Below are 23,835 nucleotides of genomic sequence, written 5' to 3'. Positions count from 1 at the left end.
TTGAATTATGGTCAAAACTGTTCTCAGTTACATTTTTAAGAATCTGAATCATAACTCCACCAAGATCTTGGCAAAAGAATAGTGGACCCAGGCTAAAATTATGTATGTTTGATACTGCACAGTGTGACCTCAAACGATGATGTGTTTCACACACTTCAGTGATTTCTGAAGATGGCAAATGAACAGTGAAGTCAATAGTGAGGTGGCGTTTTCTTTGTTTCTCTCACATATGCAGTGCATGGCCAAGTGACTTGCAAGCTCCAGATTCAGAGATTCTGGAGCATGGCGTGGGAAGATGCCATTTCTATTAAGCTCTTCCTGAATACTGTCACTAGCCTGGCCATTCATTTGGCAGGGACCCTGTAGAAGAGATTAAAACATTGTGTTTGGGGACTCTGAGTTTTCTTCAACCCCAAATCCTCAAGTTTAGATAACACTCTGGCTTATTAAAAGCTTAGGCAGGAAAGATGTGTGCCACTGGCCTCCTTACATGTCCATGGTATGTATACTGTCTTCTCCCTACCTGGTGCAGTTTATTATGGCCTGCCTTAAGTTAAAAATAAAATTCTTACTGGACAATTTGACTAAAAAATTTTAGGCCTAGTCCTTTTTCTTCCATAATCTTTAAAGTATTCAGTAGGCTGCAAGTTGAATGTCCTTCCATCATCTTACAGGGTTTAAGATGTATGTGTCATTTGTAATGATAAATGTTTTCTGGAAAGATGTTCTATCCTAGGTAGATAGGAGAATGCCACACAAATGAATTTACTTACTTTAAAAGTGTACAAAAATACTGAGTCAAGGACTGAATAGAAACCTTTACGGTTTCATCTTTTGAGTAGAATGGTTAATATTTTTTGAATTCTTTTGAATTGATAATGGCTTTTTACAAGTCCAGGTTCCCTCAAGTTTGACCAGACTGTTACCCTATTTACTAATTATTTTTGTACTGTTCTTTGTTTATTTAGCATGTACTGAAAAAGCTCCTGGCCATAACAGAACTGCTTCAACAAAAACAAAACCAGTATACAAAAACTAATGATGTCAGGTAGCAGCCTTCACCCAAGTGCAGCAAGCCCAACACGGTAATTCACATCAGTATAATGTCTCCTTTGCTCTTGCCAAAAAATAGCACACTTTTCCACATTCCAGTGATGTGTGAGCTATGCAAACAAAATCCAAGATTCTGCTGGTGAGTAACTGTGCCAGCAGCTTTTTGTAAGCTATCTGTGCAGGATATTTGCACTTTTTCCACATACGGAATCAATCTTTACCAACTTCTGAGCCTTGGTGTACAGATCACCTTTCACACAACAAAATGCTATGACTGTATCTTGAACTTGGAAAATGTATTTTCCCTACATCCAATTGCCAAAAAAAGAACTATGAAACCAACTGACAAGAAAAAGGAAAGGATTCTGTTGACAATTGAGGATAACTGGATCACTGACTGTTCTTACTGTAACTCCTTCCTCATTAGGAATACGACCGTTTGACTGTTCATTGACTATTTGTATTTACAGTTTCCAGAGTTTGCCATTATAATAGGAACAATCTTTGCTGTATACTTTTTTAAAATACTGTGCTATTTCTCTTGCTGGAACTGTTGAAAGAAAATATATAGAATGGATCTATTGCTCATCAGCTTTATTTTTTAAACATACCACTTATTTTGTTGGAATTGTCAAAGACTGTATTTAGATCTCATGATGCTTTCGTTACGTTTACAACAGTAAATAGTTTGAATTCAATAAATATTGGTCATTGTACTGATCAAGGCATGTTCCCCATTCATCCATTGTATACATTACCAATTTATTTTGTGTTTAAAAACACCTGGAATGCTTTTGTTGAAAGTATTCATTTCCAAACTGATGTTTTTAAAGTTCTCCATCTTTGAACTTCTGACTACTTGTTCTATCTGCTGCATATTTAGTTTGTATAGTTTTATTTGCTTCTGTATATGTATTTTTGTGAAGTATTCACAAGGGTTAAGTTAAAATAAAACCAAGGGATATCTTGAATAATTGTCTAAATCCAGCTAAGCATTTCATTTCATTATTTTCTTTCTCCTTCAGGGGCAGTTCAAATTTAGTACCAGAGCAAGGCCTAGCAAGAAAAAGACAAGTAACAATTCCTTCCCTCCTATGATTGTGTAGGAGGGGGAAGGCACACAAAAAGTAGTACACGGCAGAAAAGCCTTCTGTGGAGGCAGGTGAGCAGTGGTGTTCGACAGCCCTGTGCTCCTTTCTCTTGGTGTCAATTCCATTACTTTACTTTTCCATCACTCCTGCTTTACGGGAGTATCCCACTTGGGTTACAGGATGAAGGATAGACCAGAAGGGACATGGAGCAAAGAGGTCCAAATTCTAGCACTAGGCAATCGAGTTCTCCACCACTAATCACATTTTAATGCCACGTTTATCTTTTAAGCTGGAATCAGAAACGTCATTTACCTTTGTAGGGTGGAACTTGCAGTAACTAGTTGGGTCAATGATGAAATAAAGCCTCTAAAACTTTTAAAATGGGGCTGGGTAGGAGACTTTGCAGAGATAAATGTGGACCTTGCTCAGATGCCAAAGCTTACTGACCTAAAAGACAAACAAGGTAAATTACCAACACTCCGCAGTGCTGTTTAGAGGCTAGCAGCACTGCTACATAACTTGGAATGCACTGGGAAATGGTCAACTTAAGCTTCTTCTATTCGACTTTTATAAAATCACACTTAATGAACTTCATTCCTCATTCTAAAGTGAGAAGGAACTAAAAATAAAAAACCTAAAATATAAAAAATTATTAGAAGAATATGCATATAGTAAATACTGTCCTCAAATACTGAGATGTAATTAAAATATACTCTAAATGGTAGGTGCAGCCTGGGATGCACAGACATTGAGGAAAGCTGTGTATCCATAACATTCAGATTCACAGGGCTACTGAGTTTTGCCGAATTCCTTCAACCAGTATTCCAGAAAAAATCAAGCAGACATCCATAATTTGGTTCCAAATTATGAATAAAACAGAATAGTAAAATCACAGTTAAATACCTGAATACTATTTCTATCCAACATTTATTAACACTTAATATAGGCAACCACTATTCCAATTAATCCTAGGAAACATAGGTGATTATTTTCCCCATTTGCGCCTTAGGAAATTGGCACAGAGGTCTGTGGAGTTACATTTAATATCAACTCACTTCAATTCGAATTAAACTTCTTAAACATCTTTAATTTGAAAAATTCTTAGTAACTATAACACCCATCTACTGGTTAATAGCAACTTAATATTTTTATCGAGACAACTATTCAAGACTGCATATTTACCAGGATGCCTGGGTGGCTTCCAATTGGTTACACGTCCCAACTTCGGCTTGCATCACGATCTTGCAGTTCATGAAGTTCAAGCCCTGCGTCAGGCTCTGTGCTGACACCTCAAAGCTTGGACTCTGTGTCTCCCTCTCTCTCTGCCTCTCCCCTGCTCTGTCTCTTGTTCAAACATAAGCATTAAAAAAATACTAAAAAAAATAAAAGACTGCATATTTATTTGATTTCTCTTTTAGAAACCTATTTGGTAATGTTTTCAGGTAACTGAGGAAAACAAATACTGACTACCACTTGACAGCTGAAGTGCATTTTGTAGTTCAGTAGTAACCTACAAAAAGCTAAGTAGATCACAGTGACATTTGAGAAACCATTTATATAAAGGCTTGTAGAGAGTGAAAAACATTCCCTAGCACGTTTAAAGCAGACTACTCGGTTTTTTTTAACTTTTGTGCTTTTCCTTAAAAAATAGGTTTGCATATTGTAATTTGTTTTAAACAATACAGGCAAATAAATTACAGCTTTCACTACTATAGAGAGATTAATTTGATATTAGTCATGATGGGGCAAGACTATCTAAACCAGGTGCTATTCTGGCCCCTTTGAAAAGGTTTTATTTCACATAAAGCTATCCTGAAAGGGAAGAAAATTTAACTAACAAAAATAGAAAATTTACTATCTTTAATGCTTTCACGTCATTTCATTTTTAAATAAACTTAAATGCCAGATAGGTTTCATCCTTCTGTTGATTAGTTAGCATTCAAAAGTCAATTTCAAATGGTTAGAGAGAATCAACCAGGTCATCATCAGTCCATTCTTCCTAAGAAGGAAAGAAAATGTAGTAAGAATAACATTACACTGAAGCATAACATTAATGTTTACTTCCTTGCCTCCTTTTAAGAAAATGTTCTACTTTTACTCTGCTGATTATAGGAAGGTAAATCAACCAGGAAACTTTGTGATAGTTCAATCTTAGAGTAATATGGCTTGGTCTTACCAGACTACACCAATGATGAGTAAAGGTTACAAGTGTGACCTTTTGCCTCCTATTAATCTATATCTAACTTACAAGGTACATTTTTTTTAAAAAAAGGATAAGAGAAGAATCCTGGGAGAGTCAAATAGCAAAAATTTAGCATGTTCTATTTCTGCTGCCTTCCATAATCATAGGAAGAATTCGTCAAGTAACAATCATACTGCTTCACAATAGGCTAAGATAATAAGAGAATGTACATAAAGAAGGGTGCAAGAAAATGAAAATGAAGGCTTTCAAAGCCCACCCCTCTCTAATATTCATGTTCTGGAATGATAAAATCTTAACAGTATGGTCAGACCAAATTATACAACAAGAGTAACTTAAAATTTACCTTTGGACAACATACCTCCTCATGTTTGGGTTTCTTTGAGACATAATCATCATCTTCATAGCCTTTCCTCTTCTTCCTATGATTGAGCAACCATCAGTAAGCAATCGAATACTGGCAACAAAAACTACAAAATAAACTAGCAAGGCTGATAAATGGTATGTATGTATCTGCTGAAGAACAAAGCCTGCATAAATGGAAAGAGATGAACTACGACGGATAGGAAGACAGTATCTTTCAAATTAATCTTTACATTCAATGCAGTTCTAACTAAAGTCCTAATAAAGCTTTTCCTGGAACCTTTCAAGTATAACTCTGATGTGTGAAAGACTGCAAAAATAGCCAAAGAATCTGAAAGAACAGTGTGGGGCCCTTGTCCCAGTTATCATCAGAACACTATATATAAGAGATATGGTAACTTAAAGTATGGGATTAGCAAGATTTAAATAGATCAACGATCAGAGCAGACAAGCAAAAAAACAACTATACATAGGAACTTAATATACAATGAATATTTAACTGAGAAAAATTATGAATTTTTAAAAAAGTGACTAGCATAACATCACTGATTTTAAAAAATGAGTGTTAAGATTTCTACCTCAGAACATTCACGAATAATTCTAAATAGTTTTGACAGCTAAACAAAAAGCAAAATGTAGATTAACTTAGGGTAGGAAAAGGTTTTGAGATATAAAGGTGTAAAACACAAAGGAAAACAGAAGAAATCTATCACAAGGTGAAACAGAAGAAAACAGGTGTAAGATATATTTGAAAAGTATATAAAATATAAAAAGAGCTACAAATCAAGAAGATAACACCAGAAAACCACTCAAAGGTTATAAGCAAGCAATACAGAAGTAGAAATATAAATGTTGAACACAGAAACATCAATGCCTCACAGTAATAGGGGAAATGCAAATTAAAATACCAATGTGATAACTTCTTTCACCCAGACTGGTAAAAGTTAAAGATTCATACTATTAAATGTACAATATGTATGAAAACAGTAATGAAGAGAAAAAAACAAACTTCCTCATACACACATGCAGAGAAAATGATGGCAAAGGTAAACCACCTAGAAATTACCCCTGAGGTCACAAGTGGATTTAGGTTTTGATCTAACAGAACTTTGGTTTACCTGAATCGACGGACTTTAATAATGACAATGTAGTTATTACTTGTGTAATGGAAAAAAGATAAAGGAGTTTATTTATAAAGAAAACAAAAAAAAAAAAAAAAAAAGTGTGGTCCACGGACCAGTGCTGGTCGATCCATGAACCATTTCCACTATGCAAGAAGATTAAGTACAGAAACTGAGTGTGTGTTTGGAAACTTTTACAGTAATTCTATTGATTTTATGTCAGTTGAATCTAATAAAATTTAAGCTTATATTTTGTCTATTTCCTTTTTCTAGTAATTTATTGCTTGCATTTTATAATGCAAGCAGTATATTTGCCTGCATTTTTAAAAGCACCTCTCAAGTACTCATGGATATGCAGAATTTGCTTGACATAGTGTAAAGCAGATAGTAACTTGGGAGTAAGAGGTAGTACTCTGGCAATTCAGAATTTTGGCTTACGGCCCGGGCCATTCACTTACCTAGCTAGAAGGGTAGATTAATAGTTCAGTGGTCTAATCCAGAGGGTGGTAAGTTTTTCTTTAAATGGCCAAAAAGTAAATATTTTACACCCTGTAGGGTCATACAGTCCATTTCTGTCACAACTAACCAACTCCGGCAGTAGTGTGAAAATAGCCACAGACAACATGCAAATTAACGGGTATGTCTCTGGTCCAAGACAAGTCTTTCTAAAAACAGGTAGTAGTTCACATTTGGCCTATGGGCCAGAGTTTGCCAGCCCCTTCAAAATCTATGTGGAAAGAAGATGATCAGTGCTGTAATAATTTTACTTACCAAAGTCAACATTTCTTTACTTCTCTGTAACCTCTCTTTCATTCCTATGAGTTACCACTGAAACCCAGGAGTGAAATCTACCAATTTTAAGTCCTATGCTAAGCCATGCTTTGCAATTATAGTTATGAATATAATAAAGTAGACCCATATTTGGCATGCTTCATAAATCTCCTACTACCACTGTGTACTTACACAGTTTGACTCATGTGTACCTGGATCTGAAGGCCATGAAACACTGTTCTGGTTTCTCATTATCCAATCGAGTATATTTACCAACTACAGAGATAACATCTTAGATGCATCCTTAGCTGTAAAATGCCAGGGCTAATTCCCACTAAATACTAACAAGTAAGGTAGAACCTTTGAATCAGAATGCATTCCACAGAAAATAGAAAATGGTTTTTCCATTCTTATTATGTGTCTGGACACCCAAGTTTTCAAACTCCTGAAAGATTAGGTTTGAGTGGATCCTTCAATTTGCAAAGCATCAAGAACCTGAATTCTCTAGCTGCCACACTTAGCCTACAAATCGGTAAGATACCTTACAGGTCTTCCTTAAGTATAAAGTTTACCACTGAAAGAAAATAAGCCAACTTTCCCTACTCTACCTAATAGAAACCTGGAACAGTATACCTGTTCCCTCAGACAAGGTATCAGACCTGCCAAGAACCCAAAGATTAAAAGAGCAAGAAGAGGTTCAGAGACTCCTGAGAAAGACTCTAGAGACCCCACAAGGAGTAAAAGAATGGGACAGGTCCTGCAAGCCAAAGAACACATTAGTTATAGCAGGAGAACTGTATTACGAAAACCAGACCATTACCTCGTGTTTATCCTGTTAGAAATGTCCACTCAATTAAAAAAATCCAACTTAAGGAGTAAGTCATTTTTCCCCGCGAAAGCAAACAGTGACCAATTAAATGACTTATTTTAAGGACGAGCTAGACTTGACAATTGTCGAATAACACCTCTACTTACGTAATTATGTTAAGGGCAAGCTCAGCAGAGTGACATCTCTCTAACTTCTGTTTCAGAACAGCAACTTCTTCAGATCTGGGTGGTTCATATTTTTTTACCAAGTTTCTCATACCTAAGTGGATAAAAAGATTTATAACAGATAATAAAAAGTCTTTTCCCATAAGGGAGCGGAGTACGGTCCCACCTATAATCGGAATAACAAAACTCTTGAAATGTGATTATTATTATTATCAGGATTTGCAATGCTCTGCATTAAAATCCAACGGACAGCATACTTCAAGTAATTAGAGCTGTCTGCTGGTTAGCCCATATCACATACAGCACAAAAATAACCATGTTCTACATTCTAGTCAGTTTTTTTCCAAATCCCACCATGGTCACTTTCTGCTCAGGTTTAATTTAAAGCTTTATAAATCCCATGATTTAGTGAACATGCTTTGTTTCCTGCCACCAACTGTATTTATAACATTCTGTCCTACAGATGGTGGTCCAAAGGTTATACTTCTTATTTACAAAGGAAATCACTATTAGATGACATGTAATTAAGGGAGGATGCTTAGTAAAATGTGTCAATGGTCCTTCAACAACATGCAGATCCTATACAATAAAGCATCGCCAAGAAAACAAAAATGTTCTCTTCAGGCTAAAAGCAAACTACTTTGTCAGTGACTTAATAATTGCAGAACGATCCTCTACCCTGGTCTGTTAATATTATTCAACTATAATAAACCTAAGAATATAAACCTCAAGATTTTTCAGGGGACTGATGAGAGATCCAGGGCTTATTACTAGCTGGCCACACGCTCAAATAGGGAGAGCTACTGGCTTATTTCATACTGCAAACAATGGAGTGTTTTCAACTGAATACTTACGACTCCGTACCCTGAGGACAGTATCTTTGTTCTAAAAACTTATGAATAAGATACCCTAATTATCGTTAAAGCTCTGAATGTTTTGTCAAGAGCTATCCTTCCTTCATGTTAAAACAGTGGAGTAAATTAAAGATCCTTGAGGAGAAATCAGTAATAAATTGTCAGCGTACAAGGAGCACTGTGGGTTATCTTTAAGGCCCATTTTACCCACTAAATTCCATGATCCTAATGAAGATCTCTAGCCACATCACAATTAGCTTTGGAAGTGAACCCTCTAGTGGTGTAACTGAAGACATACAGTTTTATGATTCATAAATCACAAATCCATCATTCTCAATTAAAGAGGAAAGGAAGCCCTCAATTTCAAGGAGAGAATCAAGGAATGATATTTACATGCTCTGAAGCATCTTAACTTTTAAAACATAAACAATATAAAAAGTACACCCATTTACCCATTTCTGCAATAGCGATCTTTATGCTATTTTATTGGTTTATTATTTCAACTGCGTATTTATTTTTTTTTTTTTTTAAATTTTTTTTTCAACGTTTTTTATTTATTTTTGGGACAGAGAGAGACAGAGCATGAACGGGGGAGGGGCAGAGAGAGAGGGAGACACAGAATCGGAAACAGGCTCCAGGCTCCGAGCCATCAGCCCAGAGCCTGACGCGGGGCTCGAACTCACGGACCGCGAGATCGTGACCTGGCTGAAGTCGGACGCTTAACCGACTGCGCCACCCAGGCGCCCCTCAACTGCGTATTTAATTAGCAAGGACAAATACCACAAAAAATTTGGGCGACAAATACAACAGACTGAATCCTAGAGCTTAGTGGCCATGAGCATTCAGTGCGACATGGGCAAGAAGGAAGGACAGGGCTGGCTGATCTCTACTCAACCATTAAGACAGGGTTTCTCAACAATGGCACTCAGCAGTGTCAGTTTGGGCTAGAAAATTCTCTGTCATGAGGGGCAAGATTTGTTTCCCAAGTCTGCTATTCTCTCACAGTTCTGAAGCCCAGAAGTCTGAAATCAGTTTCAACGGGCCAAAATCAAAATGTCAGCTGAGCTAGGCTCCCTCTGGAGGCTCCAGGGGAAAATCCAGCTTCTGGTAGCTGCCAGCACCCCTTGGCTTGTGGCCATATCACTCCCGATTTTCAAGGCTGCCACCTCTGTGCTCTATCTTCACAATGGCTTCTCTGTCAAACGTCCATTCCTCTGCCTTTCTCTAACTAATAAAGACTCCTGTGATGCATTTATGCCCTACCTGGATATCCAAGATAATGTCCCCATCTCAAGATCCTTCACTTTAATACATCTGCAGAGACTTTATAACAACATTCACAGGTTCCAGGGATTCAGACATGGGTATCTTTGGGGAGCCACTTTTCAGCCTAGTGAGACGATGCTGAATTATAAGACGTCTAGCAGCATTCTTATTTCTACCAAATAGATGCTGGTAGCAGCCACCACCACGCCAAGAGTTCTGACACCAAAAGTGTCCCAGATAATGCAAAAATCACACCCATGGCTTCTGTAACACCAACGTGACTAGCAAATGACATGTATAAACTAGTTAGAGCTGATTACAAAACAGAACACCAAATTTAAGTATTATCTTTGATTTGGTTCCATTTAGATCTTTTTCTGTGCCTACCACATATCTGTGCACACTTGAAAAGGTCTGTTTTGAGTCTTAACCCTCTCTGAATCTTATATTTTCACTCTCCTATTAAGTCTATATGTGTGAAAAGTACTTCCTTTAGGGTACCTGCTATTTGTTCTCCACCAATGTATCCTTCATGCCTCCATGATACATTAATTCAATGAAAGTAAATCTAAACAATAATCTATGTCTCAAGTTAAATATCAAGATAATATTTATTTAGAAAGCAACTTTGTAACAAAAGAACATTTTATAAAAGTTGTTTCACTTACTTTTCATTATATCTAGTAACTGTGACAAGCAAGTTCTGTTCTCTTTCAACATCAGACTTTCTGATAAATAACTGGTAAAGAACAGAAAAAAAGTTTTAATCTATTGAACACATATAGCATCTTGAGTAATATGGCATCATAAATTAGTTTCCTCCACATTCATTTCATCAAGGTCAATTTTAAAATTTACTTTAAAAGTATTAAGTAACAAAATTTTGAACACAGAACTATAATCTATAACTATTAGTCTGAAGGATTTAATACCACTCAGTTTAAAGGGTGTTTAATGTTAAGACTAATTTGTCTAAATTTTGTAATATATATGCTTTCAGAGAAAAAATGATATGAAAATAACATTAAAAGTATCGATTATCACTACGGTTAAGTGCTTAATATACAAACCCTATGAATCTAACTTTGTTTGACAGATGACCAATCTGAGTCAGAGGCACAGACAGGTAATGACTTTGTAACTTGCCCAAAGTTAGAAAGATAGGAAGAAGGAGAGCTGGAGCCTGGCACTAGGAAGGCTTCTCTCTCCCCTTAGCATCAAGTGAACTCTTCTTGGTACTAACAGGTATTCAAACCAGTTAAAAATATCAACTTATGCTTTACAAACTTTTGTATCATATCTGCAAAGAGTCCAAATCAAAAGTGTTAATACTTTTCTATAAATGGATGTAAAGCCCAATTACCTTTCTCAGAACCAATGAGAGCAGCATGAAAATACAATGTCTACATTCAAATATTTAGTTATTCTGAGCTTGATCTATAATTGATAAAAGCCCAAGTGAACAGATTCTCGAGGTGTAAGTAATCTTTCAAACACAAGTGCAAAATAATTATTAATTCCTCTGAAAAATAGTGAAATGAATCAACGGTGAAATACAATTACAACAAAAGAAAGACAATTAAGAAATTTTGTTGCTATCTTTTAAACTATACAGATTATTTACAGGTTATTACGTAAGACTGACAACTAAGGTTGATATTACAACTTCATCTATGATGGGAATTAATTTTATTTTTTTTTATTTTTTTATTTTAAAAATTTTTTTTAACGTTTATTTATTTTTGAGACAGAGACAGAGCATGAATGGGGGAGGGTCAGAGAGAGAGGGAGACACAGCATCTGAAACAGGCTCCAGGCTCTGAGCTGTCAGCACAGAGCCCGACGTGGGGCTCGAACTCACGGACTGCGAGATCATGACCTGAGCCGAAGTCGGACACCCAACCGACTGAGCCACCCAGGCGTCCCTAATTTTAGATATAAAAATGCATTTTTGGTTATCAGTAATACTACCAGTTTTTTCCTTTTCCTTTTCTCCCTAAAACCCCTCATACTTTTGGCATCTTCATTTGTTTCGTTTCATTCTTCCTTTCCTTTCCACCCCTTAATCATAAGGGTGATACATTTGATTCTAAGAGATAGCTGACCAGACCATTTGCCTCTATGAAGCTTTAAATTAGCAACTCGATCTCAATCCTGAATTAGAATTTTAGTATTTTGATTAAAAAAAAATTCAGTAAAAGAAGAAAACTCAGAACAAGAGAACATCCTAGAAGTAATAATCTAAAGCATCATCCAGGATATAACAGCACAAGGGCTTTCCCTTTTTGAAACTAGCAATACATGTAAAGGCAACTCCAACATATCCCCAAAGTTTGCAAAGTAAATGAGAACTTAAAAGTGATTTGAAAATATTTTCTCAAAGTAAAAAAAAAAAAAAAAAAAAAAAAAAAAAAATGCCCACATGTTTATATTCCCTGGGAAATCCAAAAGTGTATTTAATTTACAAAGAATCCAAATTACCACAATTTCAGTTTTGGCTATCTGAAATTATAACTACACTTTCAAGGTGACATAAACTCTCATTTGGACTTTAGGATGCTTCATGCCTCTTCATCTACTTGAGAAAAACAGAAAAATCTCACCATTGGAGAATCTGCATATACACTGCATAAGATATGATGCTTAAACAAATTAATCAAACATGTGGTTAGTGGAATTGTGGAAAAGAGGCTTTCTCCTCTTCGAGGCTGGAAGCTCCACACCTAATCTCCAAAGACATCAATTATCTGTGGCTGTCTTTCCTAACAAGAACAAGGATTTAGAGCTTTGTTCATGTTAACAACACAGTGCATAGTATATAGGAGGCGCTCAGAAAAAGTTTTGCTTAAATAAGTGGAGGTATAGATTACTTTGGGATTAAATGTTTAGATTTATGCACATTTGGTGAGCTGTGTTTGTGGAGAAGAGGCATGACAAAAACCTAAGCCCACAATCCCTTATCTTGGATTTGTTTTGAAATACATAAACTGTTCGTGTTTTGGAAAGGGAACCTGGTGAATACTCCATGAAATGTGAAACAGTCCAGTGATGTCTGTGGAAGGATACCTGTTATCCATGACACTCATATTTGTGTAAGGATACATATACATACTCCCATTAAGTTGAATAAAGATGAAATCACATCTGTTCATGTCTGCTGCCACCATTATCAACAGATTTTGAAATTATGGATGAGGGGCTTATAAACATGTAGAACAGTTTACGTTCAGAAAGTCTGATCATCTTTCCTCGTCAGCTTTTTCCAGGAATAAAATCAGGCAGAACTTCAAAGGCCACAGAGAAATTATTATAAAAATTTACAAAGTCTAATTTGCTACTAGCCTGTGCTTAAGTTACAAATCAATATGACAATAATGCTTAATTAATCTGTGCATAAGACTTTGTTGTAAAGAATCAACTAAACTTAATTCAGGGAAAGTGCTTATCGCAAAGCCGAGTTCACAATGGGCATTTATGTATCAGCTATCTATAGCTCAAGTGCAATTCACTCGGACATTCCCTCAAGTATTATTCATTCCCCAGTTCTTTCCTGAATTCCACATGCCACACATGCTCCACAGCAGGAGATAAATGATAAACCAAGGCAGATTATTTGCTGTGTACATGCTGCTTACCAGTTTACAAAACTTGCCCCATACTGAGAGCTAAGCTTTTGAGGATCACCGGATTTACTTCTACTTTAGTCATAAAATGGATCCTCTCAGCTCAAAGATACTCAATCTTTAAAGATTTCCTGAAAAGGTGATTTCATTTCCATTCTCAGTTGCCTTCACCAACCCTCCCAACCATAGTAGATATAAAGGACTATAGTCACAAAGTGAATTAATTTCACTTAAAAACTCAGTCTCCAAGGAAGGAATTAACTGACTCAGCAAAGTTAAAACACAGATCAGTACCTTTCCATAGTAATTCCTGCTCGAGATGCACTAGATAAAATGGCAGTCAGGGCAATTTGGGAAGGTGTGTATAAAAGGTAAGCATCTGTTAATGCAATTCTATTAAGAAAGTCATCGGCTGTTTTCCTCAACATCTCTGGATTCTCCATCATGGGGTAGCGAGTCTAGAAAGGAAGTTTGTAAACATTATCACTTCTGAGATTTAATGCACTAATAACAGTTCAAAAATATTTATATTAACAACATAATGCTTAATAGAGGATTCTTTTATTTATGAAATTAACACCCGAGCTTAATTGTTCCACGTAAGATTGTTTTGTATGCAGCGTCAGAATGTACCAAAAGTGCAGTCATTAAATTCTGCATGTTTTAAGAATGTGCTTTTCCTCAGGGGCTTCCACACTTTTTTAATCACAACCCATAACAAGAAATACATGCTTTAAGATAATTTATCTAAACTTCCTAGTATAGTACTTGGCACTATGCTGATTTATGTTAATCCCTCTCTTTGTCCTTTTCCACCTGAAGAGGAAGGGGAAGAGAGGTTTGAAGTTGACCTAGGAAATACACAGTCCAAGGTAAACGCTTCTCAAGGCAAACCAGATGATTCAGCTACAAGGCCTTTTAGGAATCAAAGCACTACCTCATCTTGATTTGAAATTCCTGCTACTTAAAGTTTAGTTTTGGGAAGAAGTCAATGGAAATGGATCTTTGTTTGATTACAGAATGATTTTTAGAATATGCCCAAGAAATATGGACGATCTAATATTTGCTAAAAACTCTTTTTATACTTAAGATGAACTCTAAATCCTAGATCATCAGGTCTATTTCAAATATCTGCATCAAGTCCCAAAGTAGTAAGAAATTTCTTCTATACCCTCAACAAAATATCCAGAGTCATCTGTACCATCACACCCACATCTTACCATTCTGAAATGCCTGACCGCTGGTATGACAAATGAAGACATTCCACTCTGGCCACAGTGCTCCTTTTCCCAATATATTTGCTCAATTACTTCACAGCCATTCCCTGACTTCCTCCCCAGAACCTCTGGTCCCTTATCCCGCTATTTGCTCCTACTCACCACTGGTCCTCATTTCCCTCCAGAATTTCCTGCCCCAATATGCTGTCAACATATGTATACTATACCCCGATTTCTGAGTGTTGCTACAGAAAACAATACCACCAAGAGTCTTGTAATATTACTATAAATTCAAGTTCACTGACTCAGCAGGGCTTTTAACAATTATGTTCCACAGAAAATTTGTTCTCTCATTTTTCAGCAACTGTGTTCAAGGTTTTCCACCTGTCTCCATGTCTTTGATAATTTTCTGAAACTCCAACACTCTCTGTAAATGATCTTGGCTTTTAAGAGAGACACTCTTATTTCCTGTCAGCACTAGTCCCCCAGGCGTAACACTGTCCTCAACCCATATTTCCCTCTTTCTGTCTGTTAATATAAAAGACCTACTATTCTCTCAAGGTCAACTCTACTTTGCTTTGAATCCCATGCCAACTACTTCCACCGTACTCCAAAGAGAAACCTGAGCTACTTACTTTTCACTCCTTCCTTTAAGCTTTTTCTCACTGCTCACTGTCCTCATCAGTTTCTTGCACAAAGCAAAACACAAAAAACAAAAAATCGTCTCTCTCATCTCTTTTTAGGAGTTCCCCCATCTTCTCAATCATTCATCTTTTTCCACTTCAAAGACAAGCTGTTTAATCCATGTTACACCTACTTGCTTGCTCACCTTCTATGTATTCCCCACTGGTTCCAGCCTGCTTTCTTTCTCCACACTCAACGGAGACTAATTTCACAAAAATCACAAATGACCCTTCTGGCACTAAATCCAGCCGACACTATCCTTGTTCTTTTACTTTGCCTGAATTCTGAACAGGCCTGGAAAGGAGCCTGTGCTCATCTTCTAAAAGCACTCTTCTTCCCTTCAGTTCTCCAAAAAGTGCTCTCTCTCTGAATATTCTTCAGTCTCCTTACTAGCATCTTATACTTCTCCAACTACTCTTTAAATGGTCCTTACGGCCAATCCACTTTAAATTTTCCAGGAGCAACACCACCTATATCCATTCTGATTTAGCCTAGCCATCTGCTCTGATCTCCAGATACACGTGATGTCTTGCAGCTATTAAAAGTTATGTCCTCAACCAGATTTATCAATCAACCCCCACCCCTCCACCATCCACAAATCTCTCCTATGCCAGTGTTTCCTCCATCAGGAAGCAAACCACCATCTACCTATATCCTTAGGCCATAAACCTGGGGTTCCTCCTCTGTTCTCAATCTCTATATGAAATCAATCCCCAAGCTCTAGTGATTCCGCCAGGAATTTCTGTCCAGGAAGCTCTCTGTATCCACTGCCACTATCAGAGTCAAACCAACCACCATCTTTTGCTGGACTACTTTAACAGTATCTGACTGGTACCCCTTCATCCGTTCTAATCCATTCTCCACACTCTGCCTGACGCGTGCATATGTGCAATAAATGTATGATGCAGACTGATGCAAGGGCTTGCCAACAGGATTTTATTAACTGCAAACTTCATCATGCAAATCCCCAGACTTAAGCCTTACAATGGTTTCCCACCGCTCTACTCAAAATCCTTAGTACCACCTCCACAGTAGAGACTCTACCTCCCACTCAGGCAGCACTCTGTGGCAGTCTTCCCCCTCTATCTCTAAGTTCTGTTTAGGTTCTTTAGTGCACCATGGTTTCTTAGATCTGGGCCTTTGACCAAAGAAGTCTTTCTGTCTAGGATGTTCTTTTACCTAATTCCTACTCTTGCTCTGAAATTTCACTCTAAATGACACTTTCTTAGAACTGTCTTCCTTTCTCTCAACCTGCTATCTCATTCTAAGGTATCCTGTATTTTTCCATCTGTAACAATGGGCATACTGAATATATGACTGTCTCTCCCATTAGACTGTAAGGCCTCTGATAGTTGAGGGCGTTCCTGTCTTCATCCTCAAGAACAGTGTTTTGGCATATGGAAAGTGCCCAAATTTTGCCACTCAATTGAGATGAATGAACCAGTTTTTTACTTCCATTTTGACTTCACTCCCACTTTTCAAGTCCTCTGTGAGGGCAAAAACAAAATAGCTTAAGTTGCTTTTGTGCATGTTTATCTACTTATATTTTTGATGCGTATATATTGATTCAAGTTCACAATGCACTAAAACTAGAAATCACTTAGCAATCTTCTAGTTTAATATTAAGATTTTTTTGTGGTTCTTTAAATCAGATCCATGAGTGTATACTCCAGAGTTAGAAGACTTAAGTTCAAAAGCATTACTCTAAATTGACAATAGTCCTCATTATAGTTCTTTGACCAATATTTGCAGATCTATGAAATAAAAAGCTCTGTAAGTGCAGCCCAACAATATGAGTTAACAAGCCTTTCAGGTGACACTCAACTTTGAGAACTAATGATGTGGAAGTCCATGCTAAACTCATGTTTCAGATAAGCTCATGTTTTAACAATCAGGATGAATATAAATTATAATGAGATTTCAGATTCTTCTGGTTCAAGAACTATAGCAAAGGTGTACACTCTACTAGTTTACCTTTAATATCAGTAAGATTACCTTTAAATCAATGAGAAAGCCCTCAAATGGTCTATAAGGATTGTGGACAATAAGGTGGAAATTCAGTTGTTGTATAAGAAGTAGTTCGTATTCCAAAATCTGTTCGAGTGCCTTCTCCTGTCCAAGAGGACTCTCCCGCAGATTTCCAACAAACTGTGGACTAGATACATTGAATTCATCTACTTTGCAGGCCAAAAATGCACAAGTGAGCCTAGAAGAAAAAACAAAGGGAAGGGAATGGTATCTGTACATACTTTGAAAAATACCTGAATATTTTATTTCTAAAAATAGGTTCTAAAAATGTTTAATATTAATAAGCGACTATGCTAAATATTGCAAGAAATTTATTTAAAAAAAAGAGAAAAAGAAAGTTTCCTGTTCAAACTTTTTATCCATTAGGAGACTATACAATTAGGTTGAACTGTATAATCTTGCCACAGCATTTAACCATTATTGACTACTATTAATGGCAGTTTTGTACAGTTCAACATATATATCTGGAAAAATAACTGAAGAATAAAAGTACTCTGAATCATGAAATGTAGATGAAAGAACACAACAGTACACAGAGGTGTACCTGGGAAGGTAGGTTAAAAGAACACTGGAAGGCCATCAGTGATGTCTCTGAAAGCATTTCAATAGGGATTATTACCTCAGGAACTAACTTATGAAACTCTCATGGCTAGTACCATAAATTTCAGGTAAGAAACTAGTCATCAAATTACCACAAAAATCAAAATTCGAAGTAACAAGGGCCTGACCTAGACTAGTAGAAATGGAAATGAAAAAGAGAGAAAATAAACAGGGACAATGTCACTGACAGCAAACTCTTTGATGAGTCTCACACTAACTTCATCCTTATGTTTAAGGGACCTTTATTAAATTGAAGTGAATATGGAGCTATAAGACTTGTAAACTAACTGATGTACAAAGACAGGAGGTACCACAAAGGATTCTCATTGGAGCAACAGGGAGAAGAAAGGTGCCACTAACAGAAAGAGATATTAGTGAAGTTAGTTTGAGAAAAACAATTTAAATTTGGACAAGTTGAAGTTTAGATGACATCAGTATTACAGGGAGAAAGTACTGTAGATATATGAGAAGTATAAGGACAGTGGAAATTCAGAACAGAATACAAGTCTAAATTATCATTACGAAGTCATTTTTTCCACACAAATTGTATAAAAGACTTCTTAAATGAAAATCAATAAAGTAGAATTATACTCACATTATTATCCGGGGGTGATATTCCATTACTGAATTATTAAGATAAAAACGCTTGAAATACATACAAGCTGTACCCTAAGATTAAAAATATATACATTATCAGAATCCACTCACACATACATGTTGTTTTATTAAAAGTTTTAAAAAACTTACTTATGCAAAGGTTTCTTTAAAAAAGTTACCCATGCAGAGGCGCCTGGGTGGCTCAGCCAGTTAAGCCTGACTGCAGCTCAGGTCATGATCTCACAATTTGTGAGTTCGAGTCCCCACGAGGACTCTGTGCTGACAGCTCGGAGGCTGGAGCCTGCTTTGGATTCTGTGTCTCCCTGTGTCTGCCCTGCCCCAACTCATGCTCTCTCAAAAATAAATAAATGTTAAAAAAAAAAAAAAAAAAAGTTACCCACACAAAATACCAAAACTTCTTATTTCTTCTTTAATCTTATAAATTGTGACGAATTACTATAGAAACGCCACAGCCAAAAGACCCTTTGTTGTTCCTCCTCACACACCCTGGGTTATCTTTCCTATGGGCACTAACTTAATTTCAAAAAGTCTGTATTTATTATTTTTTTAAGTTTATTTATTTTGAGAGAGAGAGAGAATGAGACTGAGATGAGACAGTGCACACACAAGCAGGAGAGGGACAGAAACAGAATCCCAAGCAGGGTCTGCGTTGTCAGCGTGGAGTCCGATGTGTGGCTCGAACTCACGAACCATAAGATTATGACCTGAGCTGAAATCAAGACTCGGACACCTGACTGAGTCACCCAGGCACCCTGTGTGTATTTATTTTAGACTTGAGAATAACAAAGCCACCTATATTAGAAGAAACCAAGAAAAACACACAAATATTCACAGCTTAAACCAGTCAATCTTGTCAAAACATTGACAGAATTAACACAGTTGGGGCAATAAGCCTTCTCTCTAAATCCGCTCTGGGTCTGTGTGATAGAATCATGATCATGTTGCCAAACTAAACAGAAGAGGCACCTACCAATTATTGACCATATCCCATTTCCCAGACTCTGTGCCAAGCACCAAGCTATTATCTTTTTTATTCCTTACAAGAGCTTGGTGAAGTATTGCCATCTCCACTTTACAGAAAAGGAAAATGACTACCAGTGAGGTTAACGGTCTTGTACCAGGTCACACATCCGATGAGCAATAGGGGTGGATTCACCTAAGACCTGCCTGTACTTTTAACCGCTATGCAATTCGGCTAGAACCAACAAGATAAACACTTATCTATTTTTAGATAGGAGAAAAAAAAAAAAAAAAAAACACTTTTAAATATTTTAAAAGTTTAACTTTGTCGTTTTATGTGAAAAAACAAAACTTACCAGTTATAAATAAGCACGTTATACAAAGACAAATTCCACAAATAAGTTTATTCAAGAATTCAGTTTCTTCATCTGAAAAGATCACATAAACCTACTGCCTTATGTTATAGCACTTTTATCAGAAAATAACAGAACCAAATCTGGAGACAGAAACTAATCAAGGCCATCTGATATTCTTCATAAATCTTTTATCTCTCAGATGAAGATCAGGTGAACTTAAAACAAAAAACAAAAAACAAAAAAACATCACGAGTACTTTTGAACTTGGTATTTCCAATATACTTCAATTTATGTTCAACTTTGAAAATGGAGATTATTTCCGGGGCACTTTGAGTAGCTCAGGTGGTTAAGCATCCAACTTTTGATTTCATGGTTCATGAGATGGAGCCCCGTGACCAATGTGCTGTCAGCAGGGAGCCTGCTTGGGATTCTGTCTCTTCCCCTCTTTTTGCCCCTCACTTGCTCGCCTGTGCAAGCTTTCTCTCAAAATAAATAAACATTAAAAAAAAAAAAAAAGATTATTTCCTGGGGGGTTATTCTCTATTGAGTCATAAGTTATTCACTCTATATAACTTTGAAACTTAAGATAGACTTTCACTCAAGACAGACTTTCATATTTGATCTTCACAACAAACTGGCAAGAGAATTATGAAAAAATATTTTGTACTCCTTTTTTTCTTTCAGCTTTTCAACCTCAGCTGATGTTCAATAAACAAGAATACATTCTAAAGGAACAATTACAAGGACAGTGCATGTAAATCCATATAGCCAAAAAGTCCGAACTACTTGTTTCTCACCATTACCATACCACAGTAACACACACACACACACACACACACACACACACACACACACACGGAGTTCTTAGAACCAGACATCGGAAACAACCACAAGACAATTTTTTACCAAAAGATAAATCTCCAGCTTCTCCTAATCAAGGCTTAAAAACTTCTTATGGCATGAGTTTTAGCCGGGGCATCTGATTACAAATGATGAAAGAATGCATTATTTCAAACGTGTGACAGACTTAAAAAGGCACTAGTCTGTGTTCTACTCCCAGCTCTATTGCTCGTTAGCTGAGAACCTGGAAAATTATTTAATCTTTTCTTTCTCTCTAAGATGAGGATGTCGTGACCTGTCTAGCAGATCTCAAACTTCTTCCGACAATGAAATGACACCTGAAATACTTTGTAAGAAACAATACAGAAATTCCTAAATTAAGGAGTTTATCAAAAAATAACACAGTGACAGAAATGTGAATACATAAATTACATATTTATATAACTAAGGTGCATTTTTGACTACAAGCGGATGGAGAACTGAGTTACACATTTAGAAGAGTCCTGATTTCAGAAGTCAGCTAAAGGACATTATACTTCATCAGTATCATAACTTACCACAACAGACCGTGGCATTGCTGGCTTAAACACTGAACAGAATTCTAATAATCTCTTCTCATAGTATTTGCAGAGCATCATTTCTTCGTGAGGCTCAAGAAAGACTGGATCGTTTGGAAGAACCTTTAGATCAAAAGTTACAGCGAAAGTTCAACGAATTCAATAATCTTAAAATACTATTCTCTATCCAGATTAAATTTAGTTTTCATCTTCAACCAAAGGGAAATATACCACGTCACTGTTTTTCTTTATAGAGCTACTAATTATTCCACAAAACAGCTTTAGTAAAATATTTGATAAACTGAACCATACCATCATTTCACAATTTCTCAGAATGTCAGCTGGACAGTTGCTTCTTCAGAGAAAAAAGAATGATGAGTGTGTGTGTGCATATGCTCACAAGTTTGACATCAGTTACAAATCAAAAAGAAGATACACACTGTCATTGGCTCGAGAGCTCTCAACGTCCCTTTCTCAGTCATTAAGTCACACAGTTGAGGTAAAAATCAGTAAGTGTCTCAAGGACGATTCTCACCCTTAAAACATTACCTCCTAACTGTCTTTATATACTCTTCTACAGAATACACTAGATGGTTAATAATATAACACTTTTACAACAAATATCCACTAGGTAGTGTTATTGGTTTAATTATGACTACCAAAAAAGGGTATGTTGAAGTCCTAACCCCCCAGTACCTCAGAATGTGACCTTATCTAGAAACGTTCTCTGCAGATGTAATTAGTTAAGATGAGGTCATACTGAAGTACAGGGGGCTCCTAATCCGATACTACTGGTATCCTCATAAAAAGAACATGCCAAGATACAGATACAGAACACTATGTAGAGAGAGACAGAAAGCGAAGTTACACTGTCACAAGCAAAGGAATACCTAGGATTATCAGAAGCTGCAAGAGCAAAGATCCTGCCCCAGAGACTACAGACAGCATGGTCTGACAACTTTATCCCAGACTTCTAGCCTCCAGAACTGTGAAACAATAAATTTCTGTTGTTTTAAGCCACCCAGTTGGTGCTAATTTTTTAGGGTAGCCCTAGGGCACTAACACAGATTCTAATTTTACAGAGACAGTATGGCATTGTGGTTTAGAGCAGAAATTCCAGAACTAGACTCCTTGGGTTCAAATCTTGGCTCTGCCACAATGTAGCCCTGAAAAGTCACTCAACCACTCTACACTTCAGTTTCCTCAGCTGGAAAGCAAGGATAATAGCAGTATCCACTTCACGGGATAGTTATGAGGATTACAGGAACTCACTAAATGCTGAGAATAGTGCCTGGTACACAGCGTGGTATGTACTACTTTGCGTAGTACAAAAATTAAGCAGTATGAATCAGAAGTGAATTAAACGGAAAAGTACCTGAGTACCAAAAGGTCTGAAACATGGAATATTTGATGGAGAGAAGCTTGTACTAGAATAGATGGTGCAATTTATGAAAAAAGATTAAACCGGCGTGAGTTATAAGAGAAAGGATTTGGCTGGCAGGCCCAAAGTCTAAACCATCCTCAATTGGTTTGTGCTACCCCGTCTCCTGTTTCCCCGCGTCCACCCTGCCCCCGAACCCGCCCAATACATTCACCACCAGGTTTCCTGAGGTCTCTTTCTACAACAGAATCTGAAAGGTTAATTCCCCGTTTAAATTTTCAAAGGTTCCCCACCTCATCATCATAAACTCAAACTCCTCACTTCAGCTGGCAAGTTTCTGCACCTGTTCAGACCTTCCGCGACACAGGACCCTGAGCATTCCAAGGCCCCGTCCGGCAACTTTCGACCTCCCACTTTGCACCTGTGGCTCTGTCCGCGCGTAACTTCCTTTCCCATCTTCTCTGCATTAACTACTGGGGAAAGCCTTCCCTGACATGGCCTCTTAACAAACGAAAGGCTCTGCTCCCGCACTACGTTAGCTTCCTACAAAGACCTTCCTTCGCCATGTTACTGATTACTCACCTGCCATTCGACTACGTTAAGGGCGTAGTTCGTCTCCTCAGCGTAAACACCTGGGAAGGTACCCGTCCGTTCGTTAAATAAACGCCCCGTGCGCCAGAGACGCACGGGCGGGGGAGGGGACAGAGGTGTGCAGGGGCCCCAGGGAAGGCAGGGTGGACAAGGGAGGGTGGGCAGCAGCTGCTCAGAGTTTAGAAGCGAGGGCAGGGGACCGGCCGCCAGGATCCTCACCTTCCCGTTGGCGACCGCTTTGCATTTGAATTTACGGTTGGCGTCCGCCCGCAGTCGTGCTAGCTGCTCCTCACTGGCGAAAGTCCAGTGCCGCTTCTGGCTACTGTTGTGGTACATCGTGAAATCCCAGAGCAGGGCCAGGAAGTCTGGAGAAAAAGACCCCAAACGCCACAACACGGGGGTGGGAGATCACCTGAGCCCCGACCACTAACCCGCCGAAGCCGAGCGCGTCAGTTCGGCGGGCGCCGGCGCGTTGACGTTACGATCACGTGGTACCTCCGTCCGCAGTCGCGTTTCCGGAGCGGACTAAGAGGAGAACACCCCGCGCGTCCCTCCGGCGGGCGCCTGACAGACAAGTGGGCGGAGCCTACGGATACGCTCCTCCTATCTGTGAGCTTAGCCTCTAAGCTCCGCCCCTTCCCGACAAAATTTAAAGGAGAAGCGACAGG

General features: G+C 37.7%; 2 protein-coding genes across 6 annotated transcripts in view; one reads left to right on the top strand and one right to left on the bottom strand.

Moving 5' to 3' along the window:
- The window catches only part of RASA1 (RAS p21 protein activator 1), a 115,357-nt gene extending 113,317 nt beyond the window's left edge, over positions 1–2,040 (top strand). For both annotated transcript variants that reach the window (XM_058727674.1, XM_058727667.1), the window contains exon 25: positions 969–2,040. In XM_058727674.1, the coding sequence (XP_058583657.1) occupies positions 969–1,052 (84 nt within the window). In that variant the 3' untranslated portion in view covers positions 1,053–2,040. The remainder of the gene's footprint in view (positions 1–968) is intronic.
- Positions 1,631–23,655, bottom strand: CCNH (cyclin H). Of its 4 annotated transcripts, none has more exons than XR_009261070.1 (10): positions 23,387–23,655; positions 21,196–21,318; positions 18,460–18,533; positions 17,232–17,442; positions 13,630–13,793; positions 10,381–10,451; positions 7,575–7,686; positions 4,691–4,766; positions 3,327–4,143; positions 1,631–2,591 (listed from the first exon to the last, which is right to left on the bottom strand). XR_009261070.1 is itself a non-coding variant. In XM_058727704.1 (10 exons), the coding sequence occupies exons 3-10, from the start codon at positions 21,274–21,276 to the stop codon at positions 4,105–4,107; spliced, it is 828 nt and encodes a 275-aa protein (XP_058583687.1). In that variant the 5' UTR covers positions 21,277–21,318; positions 21,892–22,032; positions 23,387–23,497; the 3' UTR covers positions 1,631–4,104. The 4 variants fall into 4 exon arrangements, 3 of the variants coding, with proteins under 3 accessions (XP_058583687.1, XP_058583666.1, XP_058583678.1); XM_058727704.1 differs by adding an exon at positions 21,892–22,032 and having other exon boundaries at positions 1,631–4,143; positions 23,387–23,497; XM_058727683.1 differs by having other exon boundaries at positions 1,631–4,143.
- Between the last annotated feature and the right edge of the window lie 180 nt (positions 23,656–23,835).

This window comes from Neofelis nebulosa, chromosome 1 (genome assembly GCF_028018385.1).
Source record: "Neofelis nebulosa isolate mNeoNeb1 chromosome 1, mNeoNeb1.pri, whole genome shotgun sequence".
In the NCBI taxonomy this organism is placed as follows: Eukaryota; Metazoa; Chordata; class Mammalia; order Carnivora; family Felidae; genus Neofelis; species Neofelis nebulosa.
Note: the sequence above shows the minus strand (reverse complement) of the source record. Positions and strands in the feature narration are given on the sequence as shown.